This window comes from Pseudophryne corroboree, chromosome 7, assembly GCF_028390025.1.
Source record: "Pseudophryne corroboree isolate aPseCor3 chromosome 7, aPseCor3.hap2, whole genome shotgun sequence".
Lineage (NCBI taxonomy): Eukaryota > Metazoa > Chordata > Amphibia > Anura > Myobatrachidae > Pseudophryne > Pseudophryne corroboree.
The window spans coordinates 285,176,028-285,193,937 of record NC_086450.1 but is presented as its reverse complement, the minus strand read 5'-3'; the positions used below and the strand labels follow the sequence as shown (position 1 = coordinate 285,193,937).

General features: G+C 47.0%; 1 protein-coding gene across 4 annotated transcripts in view; it reads left to right on the top strand.

The window, feature by feature from the left end:
- The first annotated feature begins 7,117 nt into the window (after positions 1-7,117).
- LOC134945111 (ubiquitin carboxyl-terminal hydrolase 22-A) overlaps positions 7,118-17,910 on the top strand; it is a 459,291-nt gene continuing 448,498 nt past the window's right edge. Inside the window, exons 1-2 of one of the 4 annotated variants that reach the window (XM_063934177.1) lie at positions 7,118-7,306; positions 13,961-14,240. In XM_063934177.1, coding sequence (XP_063790247.1) covers positions 14,121-14,240 — 120 coding nt within the window. In that variant the 5' untranslated portion in view covers positions 7,118-7,306; positions 13,961-14,120. Of the gene's footprint in view, positions 7,572-13,960; positions 14,241-17,910 lie in introns of all 4 variants that reach the window. The other 3 variants (XM_063934176.1, XM_063934175.1, XM_063934174.1) reach the window with 3 other exon arrangements.

The window sequence follows — 17,910 nt, the reverse complement described above, 5'->3', positions numbered from 1 at the left end:
AAGGTCTCCTGAAAGACAGAACTTGAAAGGTGCTGATGAACCAGTGAGGAATACCAGGTGCTGGAGGCACAAACTGCGCTAAAGTGCACTGGGGCTTGGAGAGACTGAAGTGCTTGTAGGCGCTGAGGTGCTTGGAGGCACTGAGGTGCGGGAAGGCGCTGAAGTGCTTGGAGGCGCTGAAGCGCTTGGAGGCACTGAGGTGCTTGGAGGCGCTGAGGCGCTGAGGTGCTTGGAGACACTGAGGCGCTTGGAGACACTGAGGCGCTTGGAGACACTGAGGTGCTTGGAGGCACTGAGGCGCTTGGAGGCACTGAGGTGCTTGGAGGCGCTGAGGCGCTTCGAGGCACAGAGGTGCTTGGAGGCACAGAGGTGCTTGGAGGCACGGAAGTGCTTGGAGGCACAGAGGTGCTTGGAAACCACAGGAATGCGGGAGCACTGGAGATCACAGCTTCTGTAGGCAGAATAGATGATACTCAGGCACTGATGCAGTGTCTGGCGCCTAAATTTATACTTCCCACCACCATCTGATTGGTGGGAAGCGCCTGATGACGTCACCCGCCGAGACGCCGGGCCGAGCGACGGAAGCCGGGAGCCGCCAGCGAGGACGGCCGCAGGGAGGACCAGCGCGCCCGGAGAGGTAAGTAAGGCGGACGGGGCGGCGGCGTGACAGTGAGCGATGGTGAAAGACACTGACAAATGAAGAACTTGAGAGTGATGGTGAAAGACACTTGATGAATGAAGAACTTGTGAGCGATGATGAAAGACACTTGATGAATGAAGAACTTGTGAGCAATGGTGAAAGACACTTGATGAATGAAGAACTTGTGAGCGATGTTTAAAGACACTGCTGAAGGAAGAACTTGTGAGCGATGGTGAAAGTCACTGAAGAATGAAGAACTTGGGAGCGATGTTTGGAGACACTGTTGAAGGAAGAACTGGTGAGCGATGGTGAAAGACACTGATGACTGCACTGCAAAGAAACACGCTGGTTGCTGGGAACTCTGGAAATTTGGCTGCCGAAAGACACCCTGAAACGCTGGAAGCACTGGAGTACAGCTGCAGGGAGACACACGGTGAACAGGAGCACTGGCATCCACTTTAGGGGAAGGACGATACTCAGGCGCCGGGGCTCTGCCTGGCGTCTGGTTTTGAATTCCCCGCCTTTTCGCGATTGGTGGAGCGGGTAGGTGACGTCAGCCGCTCTCCGCCCCCGTGACGCCGGACGTCATGCCGGCGCCCACGCTCCGGGAAACCGCTGGGAGCCGCGCCAGCCAGACGCCAGAACCCGAGGACCGCCGGAGGTGAGAGCCGCCGGACCGACCAGCAGACACGCAGGGGTAAGCGCGGCCGCTGCTGCCCCTGGCGTGTGACACACACATATACATACATAATTTGGCAGACTCTCGATATATATTTATGTAGTGCGATTAATTTTGTCACAAATATTGTAATGAGCTCGACTAGAGGAAATGTTTTAATTGATTGTTGTATGTACTGTTATACGTATGTACAGTCAGGTCCATAAATATTGGGACATTGACACAATTCTCATATTTTGGGCTCTGTAGACCACAACAATGAATTTGAAATGAAACAAACAAGATGTGCTTTAACTGCAGACTTTCCACTTTAATTTGAGAGTATTTACATACAAATCAGGTGAACGGTGTAGGAATTACAGTGGTTTCTATAGGTGCCTCCCACTTTTTAAGGGACCAGAAGTAATGGGACAATCGACTCAAAAGATATTTCATGGGACAGGAGTGGGCTATTCCCTCGTTATTTCATCAACAATTAACCAGGTAAAAGGTCTGGAGTAGATTCCAGGTGTGACATTTGCATTTGGAATCTGTTGCTGTCGACTCTCAATATGAGTTTCAAAGAGCTGCCACTATCAGTGAAGCAAGCCATCATTAGGCTGAAAAATCAAAACAAACCCATCAGAGATAGCAAAAACATTAGGTGTGGCCAAATCAACTGTTTGGAACATTCTTAAAAAGAAAGAACGCACCGGAGAGCTCAGCAACACCAAAAGACCCGGAAGACCACGGAAAACAACTGTGGTGGATGACAGAAGAATTATTTCCCTGGTGAAGAAAAACCCCTTCACAACAGTTTTGCCCAGATCAATAACACTCTCCAGGAGGTAGGTGTATATGTGTCAAAGTCAACAATCAAGAGAAGACTTCACAAGAGTGAATATAGAGGGTTCACCACAAAATGTAAACCATTGGTGAGCCACAAAAATAGGAAGTCCAGATTAGAGTTTGCCAAACAACATCTAAAAAAGCCTTCACAGTTCTGGAACAACATCCTATGGACAGATGAGACAAAGATCAACTTGTACCAGAGTGATGGGAAGAGAAGAGTATGGAGAGGGAATCAAACTGCTCATGATCCAAAACATACCACCTCATCAGTGAAGCATGGTGGTGGTAGTGTCATGGCGTGGGCATGTATGGCTGCCCATGGAACTGGTTCCCTTGTATTTATTGATAATGTGACTGTTTACAAAAGCAGCAGGATGAATTCTGAAGTGTTTTGGGCAATATTATCTGCTCATATTCAGTCAAATGCTTCAGAACTCATTGGACGGCGCTTCATAGTGCAGATGGACAATGACCCGAAGTATACTACAAAAGCAACCAAAGAGTTTTTTAAGGCAAGTAAGTGGAATGTTATGCAATGGCCAAGTCAATCACCTGATCTGAATCTGGTTGTGCATGCATTTCACTTGATGAAGACAAAACTGAAGGGAAAATGCCCCAAGAACAAGCAGGAAATGAAGACATTTGCAGTAGAGCAGGCCTGGCCAACCTGTGGCTCTCCAGCTGTTGTAAAACTACAAGTCCCATCATGCTTTGCCACAGTTTTTCTATTAGGGAATGCTAAAACTCTGGCAGGGCATTCTGGGATGTGTAGTTTCACAACATCTGGAGAGCCACAGGTTGGCCAGGCCTGCAGTAGAGGCCTGGCAGAGCATGACCAGGGATGAAACCCAGCGTCTGGTGATATCTATGCGTTCCAGACCTCAGGCTGTAATTGACTGCAAAGGATTTGAAACAAAGTATGTAAAAGTGAAAGTTTGATTTAGGATTGTTTAGTTTGTCCCATTACTTTTGGTCCCTTAAAAAGTGGAAGGCACATATAGAAACCGTTGTAATTCCTACACCGTTCACCTGATTTTGATGTAAATACCCTCAAATTAAAGCGGAAAGTCTGCAGTTAAAGCACATCTTGTTTGTTTCATTTCAAATCCATTGTGGTGGTGTATAGAGGCCAAAATATGAGAATTGTGTCAATGTCCCAATATTGATGGACTTGACTGTATGTATGTATCAATGTAAAAAAAATAAAAAATACCCAGATTTAAAAAAGGAACTTTCAGAGCCTTTATTTTCTAAACTAATTTATTATATTCAAAATTAAAAGGATAATAGTTTCTACCAGGAGATAAACTGACACATTAGGACAAAAATACAGAAATATGAGATAAAAGGGTTTCCTGTGTAAAACCAGCAGCTGTTTAAGGGCTTGATTCAGAGTTGTATGATGTTTTCGCAATTCAGCGATTATTGGCACACTGCGCATGCATCACTGCCACAATGTGCATGTGTAGCCATTGCTTTGAGATTATGCTCGCAGTGAGGATTTATTAGCAAGTGATTGACAGGAAGCTGACAATTTGTGGCCGGTAACAGGGAGAGGCAGGAAAAAAATGCATATGTATCAGGGTGTGAATCAGGTGTCGACTGTGATTCTGTACACAGGCATCAAGTCTCCGTCTCGGTTGCAACTCTGGGTGACCATAGGCTTACCGTAGAGTCACTGTTTTCTGGATCTGAGTCAATGCGGCGAACGTGAACGCAGTTGCGGTTACCTTGGAAGGTTCTGGTGGGCATCTCTATACAAATCCTGAAGGATGTAACATTACCATATTTTTGCACATACTAGGGGGTATATTTACTAATATTCGTTTTTGTGACGATTTTAAGGGAGTTTGATCTCGAATTGTATCGGATGTATTTTACTGCAACTTTTTTAATCTATCTACGGTAATTTACTAAGCTGCCGAGTTTTCTATTTTCGTTTTTTCCGATGTCAATGTGATTCCTATTGTCGGCCAGTGTTTTACGGGAGTGATTATTAAAACACTGCCAGACATAACACAATGAATCCCGGACGGATCTGTGAGATTCGTGCACGGCTTCATTGTGTGCAGTATGAGTAGTGAGAAAGTGTTAAAAATCATAGAAAACAATTGCGTGGGGTCCCCCCTACTAAGCATAACCAGCCTCGGGCTCTTTGAGCCGGTCCTGGTTGTAAAAATACAGGGGAAAAAATGACTGGTGTCCCCCCATATTTAAACAACCAGCACCGGGCTCTGCGTCCGGTCCTGGTTAAAAAAATTTGGGAGACAAAAGACGTAGGGGTCCCCGTATTTCTTAAACCAGCACCGGACTCCATTAGCCAGAGAGATAATGCCACAGCCGGGGGACACTTTTATATAAGTCCCTGCGGCCGTGGCATTACCCCCCCCAATTAGTCACCCCTGGCCTGGGTACCCTGGAGGAGTGGGACCCCTTAAATCAAGGGGTCCCCCCCTCCAGCCACCCAAGGGCCAGGGGTGAAGCCCGAAGCTGTCCCCCCCATCCGTGGGTGGTGGATGGGAAGCTGATAGCCAGTGTAAAAAATAGATTTTTTATTTTTGTAGGAGAACTACAAGTCCCTGCAAGCCTCCCCCGCAAGCTGGTACTTGGAGAACCACAAGTACCAGCATGCGGGGAAATAAGGGGCCCGCTGGTACCTGTAGTTCTACTACAAAAAAACAGTACACAGGCACCGTGACAGTACAATTATAATTACACATACTTACACACTCACATACTTACCTACATCCAACAAGAGTGACCCCAATTAACTTTGCGGTTAACCGCAGACCACAATGATCCCATCATTGGTTACAATGGAGCTGCGCTACACTACGGGGGTCATTCCGAGTTGTTCGCTCGCAAGCTGCTTTTAGCAGCTTTGCACACGCTAAGCCGCCGCCTACTGGGAGTGAATCTTAGCTACTTAAAATTGCGAACGAAAGATTAGCAATATTGCGATAAGACATCTCTGTGCAGTTTCTGAGTAACTCGAGACTTACTCGGCATCTGCGATCAGTTCAGTGCTTGTCGTTCCTGGTTTGACGTCACAAACACACCCAGCGTTCGCCCAGACACTCCTCCGTTTCTCCAGCCACTCCCGCGTTTTTCCCAGAAACGGTAGCGTTTTTCCGCACACACCCATAAAACGGCCAGTTTCCGCCCAGAAACACCCACTTCCTGTCAATCACACTCCGATCACCAGAACGAAGAAAAAACCTTGTAATGCCGTGAGTAACATTCCTAACTGCATAGCAAATTTACTTGGCGCAGTCGCACAGCGGACATTGCGCATGCGCATTAGCGACTAATCGCTCCGTTGTGAGAAAAAAATAACGAGCGAACAACTCGGAATGACCCCCTACATTGTAACCAGTGCGCTCCTCCTGATTGACAGTGCAGGAGCGCACAGCCAATCAGGAGAGCGCCATGATGGGGCGCTCCCTGATTGGCTGGTGGGACCTTCACTGACAGAAGTCACGGGAGGTGCCGCCATTCGGGTAAAGGGGTTCCATGTGTAATTTCTTTATACACGCCCAGACAGGGTTTATAATTCCATCTACAGGCCTGGTTAGGGCTCCCAAGCTCTCATTTGTGCACCTAAACCACGGACTTTGCACACAATTCTTTTCCAATCTCATGAGACTGCAAGAAATGTTACCCCCACGGCAAATGTGAAAATGTAGGAACGATTGCATTCCACAGTTTTGTGCCCTCTAGTGGTAGCCGTGAGGGAAAACAATAGAATCGCCCCCATAAGAATGGTATAGTACCACCTCTATTTTTGGAACATGAAGTCCCTCTATATAGAATGTGGTAAACAAACGATCTGTTTTAGTGGATTAAATACGCTAGAGCGATAATGCCCAATTTCATCCAATTTCTGGCATGCGGCCCGAGATATCGGATGAAATCGGGCATTTTAGAGGTGTTTCCGATCCGAGTTCCATAGAGTATCGGATCAGATCCTCCAGATTGAATGTGCAGCACATTCAATCAGGTCCGACCTGGGGGCATGGCTGGTTTCGCCCAGGATCGCCCAAGGTACATTGTATGCAAAAGGACAGCATACAATGTACTGTATCTTGCCCGATCCTGATCCCCGGGAGGCTGCCAGGGTGATCACCTGCGACATGTGGTCGCATAAGTGTATGGGGCCCTTTAGACACAAGACTTCCCTATATTGCTGACATGCAGAAAATACCTTTTTAATGGTCAGTTATAACGAAAGCAAACAATAAGCAATACACAACAGACATTTAATCCAAATACCAATTTATTATTTTATTCAACTGAAACGTCACAATAGGAGACCAGTTTGGTACACATATTCAATATAAACATTGGATGTTAATATATATATTAAAGGGTAAAACACGTACTTCGGAAATCAACAGGGGAATAACAAGTGACTCAAAAGTAAAATTTGGAAGCCAAAGGGTACAAACCAATTTAGTTCCAAAATATGCATAGAGGGAAGTACGAAAGCAATGAAGGAGACCTGTTATTTGAATATAACGGAATCCTGCCAAACCTTTAATTTTATAATCTACACCCCACAAAGGCGGCATGTCACGCTCGTTCTGAAGAGCTCTATTACTACGGATGTCCATCTAGCACATTTTTTTTATGACAACAGAAGCAACTTATTAAAAGTTACTGCCTAGGTAAACGGAAATAACGCGAAGTGAACCACGGCTGGAAACCCCAGCATAACAACCCGCACATCCCCAGCACTTCCTCCTTTACCCAGTCCTGCAGGAAAGAGCCGAAGAGATGACTTCACTAAAGCGGACATGACATCAGAATGCGCAGCCGGCCCAGGGAAGGCGGAACCCGGCAGCAGCACTAGTTCCTAGATAGACAGGCCGCTACGCCAATCATTGTCCTCACTCGCGAGAAGAGCGCACGAGCGACGTCTCCTTTAACCAATACCCAACTGAGGAAATAACCGTCTCGTCACATCTGGGCGGTGTCAGCAGTAATGATTGACAGTGAGCACGCCCTCTAACTGCGCAGAAAGCCTTGAAGAGATCTTAATGGGCGGGGACTTCTTGGAGTGGCAACCAGTCTAGCCAATCGCAATGAAGTTTGGCATGAAAGGCCCCGGGAGGAGGTGGTCCCTGCCTCGTCGTGTGGCGCGGCCGGCGGGAGAGGTGGGATTCCTGGATTGCTTCGCCTACGGAGCCTTGGGGAGACAGGGGATAGTCCTGGCGATTACAAGAGGCTGCTGGGACTGCGCCCAGGGACGTGTCATTGCCGACTGTATACCGGCCGGGACCGGAGCCTCCCCCCTCCTCGTGCGCAACGCCGCCGCGTCAGGCGCTTTGTCTGCATCCCAGGCGGGTGAGGCGGAGACACGAGTAGGAGGAGGGAGCTGGGGAGCGACCCCACAGGGTGGAGGTACGGGGTACGGAGCAGGTATGGGATTGTGTACATCTCTGTAACAGGCACCTGTGTCATGCCGGGAGGTGCGGGGTCTCCGTGTCTCCGGCATGGGACAGGGGCGGACAGTGTTTACCATCATCAGGCACACAGCTCAGGCGGAGCACTTACCCACCGAGCCACCTATGGTTTGTACTGGGCTGTGTGATGAAACCTATGTGCCCTGTATGGTGCGTCCCCTGCCTGTGCCATGCAGGTCCCATCACAGAGCATATCCGATCACAGAGACACTTGGCCGGCTGGCCCGGGAGCACTCACAGCAGCATCATCATCATCTCAGTTGATACAATGTTGCGTCTATATGCGCCGCACGCTGCTGACCACAAAGGACTGTGCTGGTGTCACCCTGTAACACCCCAATATGCATACACCTATATGTAGCAGGTCGGGTGTGTCTGCCTGCGCATAAAATGTAGTCTCCAGATGTGTAGAATGGAATAGCATGCTCCCCTGTGCTGCAGCCTGGCACCCCTGCCCATAGAGCTACAATTGAGCACGGTGACTAATCCTGGCTGCTGTGCCTGTACAGGAGCCTCACATGTCGCAAACCACCAAACATTATGTAGTGTGACTGACAGATTTTCCTCCTCTGTACGTGTACACGCTGTATATAGTAACCCATACATAAAGGAGGCTTCTGATGCTGCTTGTGTGTCTGCTGTGACGATGGATCACGTATAGGGGCTGCCAGACCTTTTATTTTATTTTTCTTGTTTTCTTAGCTTCAATATTTGAGATTTTCTTTGGAAAAGGAAATTGTTACCACCTTTGTAATCCTCTAATGTTCCATTAGGTGGTGATTTCCCAGTATCCTGAAAGCATTTATTCATCTTACAATGCAGCTGAGCCCTCAAAAATATTTGTCTATATTGAGGAGAGGGAATTGTTATGTTGCTTTTTTCTTAGTAGACTATTCCACAGTCGCTCTCTATAAGGCTTTCTTTGAGATTTCACCAAATGTTTGAGATGGACAAGGAAGTACCAGCCAGAGTCTGAGATTGTTGAACTGGTTTATGCTGGTATTAAAAACATTTATCTCTAAGAAACATTAAGCAGTATCTCATGTAGCTCTTTATTATTAAGCGGGCTGTATCAGATCTTTCGTGAGATAAATACTATAACCCATCAGCTCCTCTCATTTTTCAAACACTGCTTGTAAAATGACAGACACTGATTAGTTACTGCATTCTCTCTCAAGGGGAGAGATGTACTAAGCCATGGAGAGAGAGAAAGTACCAGCCAATCAGCTTTTCACTGTCATGTTACAGGCTGTGCTCAAAAAAAACGACAGGAGCTGATTGGTAATTTATCACTCGCCAAGGTTTAGTACATCTCCCACAAGGTTTAACACATGTACCAACAATGGGGTCGATTCTATTCGGCAATTTAAGAATAGCGCCGGGAATTAGCTCCCGACGCTATTCAATTCAGCTGCTAGTGACCCGCAATTGTCGGGAATTCTTCTCTCATCCCCGGGGGATGAGAGAAGAAACCCAACAAAAGTGCTGCCTCGCGGCCGGCGCGAGGCTGATTCTGTCGGGAATCAGCATCGCCGCGGGTAGTTAAGTCGGAGAATGCCCGTTCTCCCGACAAAACTACCTGTTTAGTCGGCGAGAACAGGACATCGCCGACTTAACTGGAGCTGAATTGAATAGCGTCGGGAGCTAATTCCCGGCGCTATTCTTAAGTTGCCGAATAGAATCGACCCCAATGTGTTTTCGTTTCTGAATGTAAACTCTTAATATTAGAGCATTTGGATTTGTTACTCCTTTCACCATACACAATCATATTATTTATTTTATAAATGGCATAGTTTAATCCAAATTCCCAAAGGTATGTTGTTTACGTATGTTAATTTGTACTAGCACGTGTTTTGATCAGATTATTAAATTGTGATATTTTTTCCCCCCCCTCAAAGTTCTAGACATTGCCTACAATTTGTGTATTAACAGCCAACTTGTTTGATTAGTCACTGTGCGCAGACAACGCTATGGGGTCGATTTAACTACCAGCGAATTACGGACTTGAGAAGTGCAGATATATTCTGCATGGGAATACATACGAAATCCCAGCGTTTGGGATGACAGCGGTCACATGACTGACAGCGGCATGCTGACATCAGAGGGGGTAAGTATTTCTACCTCCCTCTGTCCTCTACCCTAACCCTCGGGGGTGGTGGCTATGGCTATCCCTCCAGTGGTGTCGGCTACAGCTAACCCTTGGGGGGTGGCGGCTAGGGCTATCTAACTCCCTAGTGCCTAACACCCCACCCCTAACCCTGAACCCCGATACTCACCTTCTGGATGTGGGCTGTCGGTGTACCGGCGCCGGTTTCCTGAGTGGTGTTTGGATTCCGTTGTCTGTCACATGACCGTTGTCATCTTGACAGCCCGGATGCTGAGCCGCAATCAGCTGCACAGTATCTTCGGATTTCCTGATTATTTTATCCGCAGTTGCATAGGACTGTATACAAAAACCAATAAGTTCAGGGCCAGAACGGGTGGCGAGGGGAGCAAGTTAATTGAATCTATTTCTTAAACTGTTCTAGTATATCGAAGCCACAATGCACACTATAATTTGCGTGTGCTGGTAGTTTTATTGATCCCATGCTACATATTGGTCTACATTGATACTATAAAACTTCCTGATAATCATAGCTCTGTTCTCAAACTTTGCCTGAAGGAAGCCACCACAAATCTCTTAACCATCTTTCAATTAGACCCCTTTCACATCGCACAAATAACCCGGTACCGACACGGCATATTGCCGTGTCGAACCGGGTCAGTGTGCGATGTGAAAGCACACTGGGTGATTTAGCGGGTCGCCTGACCCGGTAAATCAACCCGGTAAAAAAGAAGGGTTTTACCCGGGTTGATTACCGGGTCAGGTGCGGTGTGAATGGGAGCCGTGTCGATGCGACACGGTTCCCATTCACAAGATAGGGAGAGGCGGCGCTGGAGATGAGCTCATCTCCCGACGCCGCCTCCACCCCCGCCCCTGCTGCTGCGGCCTCCGTTGTCATGGCAACCGACCCGGTATATTGCCGGGTCGGGAAGCCTGCAACGGAGCGCAAATGCCGGATCCCACCCGGTAAGTACACGTTTGTCTTACCGGGTAGGACCCGGCATTTGCGGTGTGAATGCAGCATAATACTCCTTTGAGACGTAAGACCTGAGAAGTACACGGGTACATCCCTGGTCTATCAACCCAGGAAATTACCTGGTCTGAGGCCCCTATTCACACTACACCAAAAACCTGGGAAATTCCCAATTTGGATGCATTCACACTGAATCCCTGTCTACCCTGAAATTTGGTGTGTATTTAAAGGGGACACTTTGTTTTCACAGTAATAACATAATAGTGGTGCTGGTGTTTGCCCCGTTGGTGATGCTGGGGCTTAGGATGCGGCTGCTTTGATCTCTGTGTGATTCCCCAGTCATGTGGGCCGAGTGTAGCCAGTGATGCTGTTTTCAGACATGCAGCTAAATACCGGGTTCTTGCACGCGCAGCAACCTGGGTTTTCTGCATTTGTATAAGCATACAACCCAGGACACGACCCTGCTTCTGACCAGGGTCACAGAGATGAGACACTATAATTAGCCATCTTTTACTAAACCCGGGTCTAAAAACCTGATTGTATGAAAGGAATAGATGTTCAGTTTTAAATTTCTGATTTCCTCCCTGAGTTTACACTCCTTGATTGTTGCAAATTATTTTTAATCTTTTTCATAAAGGAATTTATGAAAACTTGGTATGATAGCATCCAGGGGTTAAAAGGGTTGTATATATTTGAAGTTTGGGCTAATCCTGCTGTTTCCCAATTTGCAGCCACTTGCTGCTATTACTGACTAGTTCAGTGGTTCTTAAACTCTGTCAAGGCACCCTAATAGTCTAGGTTTTAAGGGTATCCATGCTTGAGCGCTGGTGAATTAATAAATACCTCAGTCCTTTTGATTTAACCATCTCTGCTCCACCATGGATATCCTTAAAACCTGGCCTGTTAGGGTTCCTTGAGGACAGTGTTTGGGAAACGCTAGACTAGGCCACTGATGGTATAGTTGGGGGAGATTTTTAAACTGATATAATATACCTAATTGCTCTTAATGGTTTATAAATGCTATCCATAGAAACCATTTGAAGAATGGTAGCAACAATGGGGGTAATTCTGAGTTGATCGCAGCAGGAACTTTGTTAGCTGTTGGGCAAAACCATGTGCAGTGCAGGTGGGGAAGATGTAATATGTGCAGAGAGAGATAGATTTGGGTGTGGTGTGTTCAATCTGCAATCTAAATTGCAGTGTAAAAATAAAGCAGCCAGTATTTACCCTGCACAGAAACAAAATAACCCACCCAAATCTAGCTCTCACTGCAAATGTTATATCTGCCTCCCCTGCAGTGCACATGGTTTTGCCCAACTGCTAAAAAATTTCCTGCTGCGATCAACTTGGAATTACCCCCAATATGTGCTAAACTCCTGCTTAGTTTTTGTGATGCTACTTGGTCTTTCAAAAACCATTGTCTATAACTTTAACATTGTGTTGCTGGAAACCCCAGTGCACCTGAAAGGATGGCACAGGGTGCTTTTTTCTGAAATAGCAACTTATCAATATCAAAAGCAACAGTGGAAAATTGTATGTTGTTGCCCAGAGATTCGGGAACTAACTTTGGTGTAGCAGTCCAACAAGGATGAACTGCCACGTTGTGCTTTTGCTGCAAGTTTATATTAGTCCAGCGGTTCCCAAACGCTGTCCTCAAGGACTCCTATCTGTTCACGTTTCCTATGTCATCCGGCAGGTGCACTGTGTATCACCAACTGTTATATTTTTAAAAATCCCCATGACCTGAAAAACGTGAACTGTTGGCGGTCCTTGAGGGCCGAGCTTGGGAACTACTGTATTAGTCCAAATGATGTTTTCTTTTAAAGTGTAAAGGATACCCCAACACCATTCATCCTTCCTGAACCATAAACCATGGATTCATCATCGTAACCATTTTAGTAATAACAATCTTGTGCTAGTGCTGGCAGTCGTACAGTGAGTCTTGACAGATTTTCTCCCATCATTCCCACATCATATTATTGCTATTGAGTTCAGGCACCAAGGCAGGTGATTCTGTGCTGGAGGATGGTGATCTCCATAGCAGCAGCCAATCATGGTTTTGCAGTAGTCTGCATCTTTGTAAATGTGCTACCGATTGGCTCTCTTCTCACCATCCTCTTTTTCAGAAATAAAAACTTCTTTCTCAAATGTTGGTTACATGTTGTTTCAAAGTGTTGCAATCTGTTCCTGGTCTAAAAATAAAGATGCAAAACAATATTAGATAGGATATTGATGTATTGGACTTGATGCTTTTAGTTGATTGAATTGGTACTGTGTTGTTTGAAAGTAATGCACATTGGTATATTTCAGTGATTTCTCTCTGTCAGAGGCTTCTGGCAAGTGGCCCCCTTTTAAATAAATGTCGGCAACTGAAAGCTGGATAGTAGACCGAAATAACATGGGTAGTCATGGAATACATACGTTTTACCAGCGGCTATCCTGATGCCAACAGTGGGATCCCGGCCACCAGTATGCCGTCAGCGGGGCGAGTGCTAGATAGCCCCTTGTGGGCTCACTGCCCTTGCCACGCTGCAGGCACGGTGGCTTGCTGTGCTCGCCACAGGTTATATTCTCCTTCTATGGGTGTCGTGGACACCCACAGAGGGAGAAAAGCCTGAGGCGTCGGTATTGCACCGCCTGTCGTGATTCTGGCGCCCGCATTGTGTCCACCGGTATTCCGACAGGCGAGGCTCTAGTTATTGTTTTTTAATATTACAGTATAGTCTTAATTGGTGTCATTGATATGTTTATCTGGAAGTGTCTGTTTTTAGCCATAATGTTAGTCTTTGAAAATCGCTGACTATGTATCAGTGTAAAATTCAATCATTTTGGTTTTCTACTGGTTCTGCAAAGTTTCATTGAACAGTTACAGCTAAAAGGGACCACTGACTTCCATGAAGTCATCGGTTTCAGTAAATACAGTGGTTGACATTTCTGAAAACTGCAAAGGAAAAGAAAGCTGGTTATGAGCCATAGCAACCAGTTGTATCCTTACCATCGTTTATCTAGAGCAGTTTAGAAATGAAAGCAGATAATCCTGTTGCTATGGGCAGCACCTTTCACTTTGCAGTTCTCATAATTGCTTGTGTGACCGGGTGAAAAATGGACAATTTCCAAAAACTTCCATCTTGGTAGCAACAATCTTTGGTTCTACCATTTGGAGATTTAGCTAACATTGTTTTTCTTTGTGTTGAGACACTGATAATATATTACCATTTTAGAACACTCATTTGAATACTGATTCTTTTATGCTTTCATGTGTTTGCAGGACATCAAATTCATCCATGTCTCAGAGGTAGACTTCGAGAAAGTTTGGAGAAACTGCTAAAGGAGGGGGGCGGGGCATCCAGCCCTGTCCTCCTCCTCTCTGGAGAGCAGCATCTTGTGTCCTCGGACCCCCGCCCCCAGAGAGTGTATGTGGGTTTGTCATGAGTCCGGCCAGCTGCTCCCATGTGAACAGCTTTAAAGTAGAGAATTGGAAGCAGAACCTGCGTGCTATATACCAGTGCTTTGTGTGGAGCGGGACACCTGAAACCCGGAAAAGAAAGGTAAATTTGTACTGAATTATAGGGAAGTTACAGTATAGGGGTTTGGTGCACCTGATTGTTTATTAATATATTATTACAACATTTTAGTACATATTCACAGTATGGATGTCATGGAAATTAGTGCATTCCAGTAAACTGGTGGAGCAGTGCTAAAGTAGGTTTTTTTCCCCCCTTCTGCTCTGAGTGACATTACTCATCAAAATGCATATTGTGTAAATATGTCCACTTTTTGTGCCAGGGGCAGCCTAGTTTTCTAGCTCTAAGGTTTTTTTTTTTTTGTATTATTATTATTATTATTATTATCTTTATGTGGAGCCACAAGGGTAACGCAGCACCTAACGAACATAAACAACGAACAAGACAAGGAAACAATGACTTACAGTACAATGCAATGTAGGACAAGTACGTGGTATATAAATATTTCTGCATCAGGGGAGAAGACCCTAAGATAAGCATCAGTGTGGTACAAACTGAGGGTTAGGTTCCCTTGTAGGGAGTATGGAATTGAATATAGTGTAAGTAAGAGAAGGTAAAACACGTGAGGGGAGAGGGTCCTGCTTGTGAGAGCTTACATTCTGAAGAGGAGAGACTGACAGACTGGTGACACCGATGGGGTAGAAGTGAGTATGTGACTGAGGGTCAGATTGACTGGGTTTGATGAAGACGTGAATCTTGAGAGCTTTTTTAAAGTTTTGTAGAGAGGTGAAGAGTCTGATAGGGAGAGGTAGATAATTACAGAGGTAGGAGGCACCACAGCAAAAATCGTTGAGGCAGGAATCGGAGGAAGTAATCAGTTGGCAGTAGAGGGCATATTTCTCTGACGTCCTAGTGGATGCTGGGAACTCCGTAAGGACCAAGGGGAATAGACGGGCTCCGCAGGAGACTGGGCACTCTTAAAAGAAAGATTAGGTACTATATCTGGTGTGCACTGGCTCCTCCCTCTATGCCCCTCCTCCAGACCTCGATTAGAATCTGTGCCCGGCCAGAGCTGGATGCACCTAGTGGGCTCTCCTGAGCTCACTAGAAAAGAAAGAATTTGTTAGGTTTTTTATTTTCAGTGAGATATGCTGGCAACAGACTCACTGCTACGAGGGACTGAGGGGAGAGAAGCAAACCTACCTGCTTGCAGCTAGCTTGTGCTTCTAAGGCTACTGGACACCATTAGCTCCAGAGGGATCGAACACAGGGCCTGACCTCGATCGTCCGTTCCCGGAGCCGTGCCGCCGTCCCCCTTGCAGAGCCAGAAGACGGAAGATATAGATGAAAAACGGCGGCTGAAGACTCCTGTCTTCATTAGGGTAGCGCACAGCACTGCAGCTGTGCGCCATTGCTCCCATAGCACACCACACACTCCGGTCACTGTTGGGTGCAGGGCGCTGAGGGGGGGGGCGGCGCCCTGGGCAGCAATTGGTTTACCTTTTTGGCACAAATAGCACATAATACAGTGTATAACACTGTATATGTGCAAAAACCCCCGCCATTAACATTATAAAAAGTGGGAGAAGCCCGCCGCTGAGGGGGCGGGGCTATCTTCCTCAGCACAACCAGCGCCATTTTCTCTTCACAGCTCCGCTGGAAGGACGCTCCCCAGGCTCTCCCCTGCAGTATCCAGTACAATAAGGGTAAAAAAGAGATGGGGGGGCACATAAATTTAGGCGCAATTTGTGTAAATAAGCAGCTATTGGGAAAAATCACTCAGTATAGTGAAAATCCCTGTGTTATATAGCGCTGTGGTGTGTGCTGGCATACTCTCTCTCTGTCTCCCCAAAGGACTTTGTGGGGTCCTGTCCTCAGTCAGAGCATTCCCTGTGTGTGTGCGGTGTGTCGGTACGGCTGTGTCGACATGTTTGATGAGGAGGGCTACGTGGACGCGGAGCAGGAGCCGATAAGTGTGATGTCGCCCCCTACGGGGCCGACACCGGAGTGGATGGATATGTGGAAGGTATGAACTGACAGTGTCAACTCTTTACATAAAAGGTTCGATGACGTAACAGCCTTGGGACAGCCGGCATCTCAGCCCGCGCCTGCCCAGGCGTCTCAGAGGCCATCAGGGGCTCAAAAACGCCCGCTAGCTCAGATGGCAGACACAGATGTCGACACGGAGTCTGACTCCAGTGTAGACGAGGATTAGACAAATGTACAGTCCACAAGGGCCGTCCGATGCATGATTACGGCAATGAAAAATGTGTTGCACATTTCTGACATTAACCCGGTTACCACTAAAAAGGGTATTATGTTTGGGGAGAAAAAGCAGCCAGTGACTTTTCCCCCATCTGATGAATTAAATGAATTGTGTGAAGAAGCGTGGTGTTCCCCTGATAAGAAACTAGTGATTTCTAAGAGGTTACTGATGGCGTACCCTTTCCCGCCAACGGATAGGTTACGCTGGGAGACATCCCCTAGGGTGGACAAGGCGCTCACACGATTATCTAAAAGGGTGGCACTGCCGTCTCAGGATACGGCCGCCCTAAAGGAGCCTGCAGATAGAAAGCAGGAGGCTATCCTGAAGTCTGTATATACACACTCAGGTACTATACTGAGACCTGCTATTGCTTCAGCATGGATGTGTAGTGCTGCAGCAGCATGGTCTGATACCCTGTCAGACAACATTGATACCCTCGACAGGGATGCTATTTTGCTAACCATAGAGCATATAAAGGACGTCGTCTTGTATATGAGGGATGCACAGAGGGACATTTGCCGGCTGGCATCTAGAATTAATGCAATGTCCATTTCTGCCAGGAGAGTATTATGGACTCGGCAGTGGACAGGTGATGCTGATTCTAAAAGGCACATGGAGGTTTTGCCTTATAAGGGTGAGGAATTGTTTGGGGACGGTCTCTCGGACCTCGTATCCACAGCAACAGCTGGGAAGTCGACTTTTTTACCTCAGGTTCCCTCGCAGCCTAAGAAAGCACCGTATTATCAAGTACAGTCCTTTCGGCCTCAGAAAGGCAAGCGGGTCAGAGGCGCATCCTTTCTGCCCAGAGGCAGGGGTAGAGGAATAAAGCTGCACCAGACAGCCAGTTCCCAGGAAAAAAAATCCTCCCATGCTTCCACTAAGTCCACCGCATGACGCTGGGGCTCCACAGGTGGAGCCAGGTGCGGTGGGGGCGCGTCTCCGGAACTTCAGCGACCAGTGGGTTCGCTCACAGGTGGATCTCTGGGTTCTACAAGTGGTATCTCAGGGATACAAGCTGGAGTTCGAGGCGACTCCCCCTCGCCGTTACCTCAAATCAGCCTTGCCAGCGGCTCCCAGGGAAAGGGAGGTAGTGCTGGCGGCTATTCACAAGCTGTACCTTCAGCAGGTGATAATCAAGGTTCCCCTCCTTCAACAGGGACGGGGTTACTATTTCACAATGTTTGTGGTACCGAAACCAGACGGTTCGGTGAGACCCATTCTAAATTTAAAATCCTTGAACACTTATGTAAGGAAGTTCAAGTTCAAAATGGAATCGCTCAGGGCGGTTATTGCAGGCCTGGAAGAGGGGGATTTTATGGTGTCGCTGGACATCAAGGACGCTTATCTGCATGTCCCCATTTACCCACCTCACCAGGAGTACCTCAGGTTTGTGGTACAGGACTGTCATTACCAATTCCAGACGTTGCTGTTTGGTCTGTCCACGGCACCGAGGGTATTTACCAACGTAATGGCCGAAATGATGATACT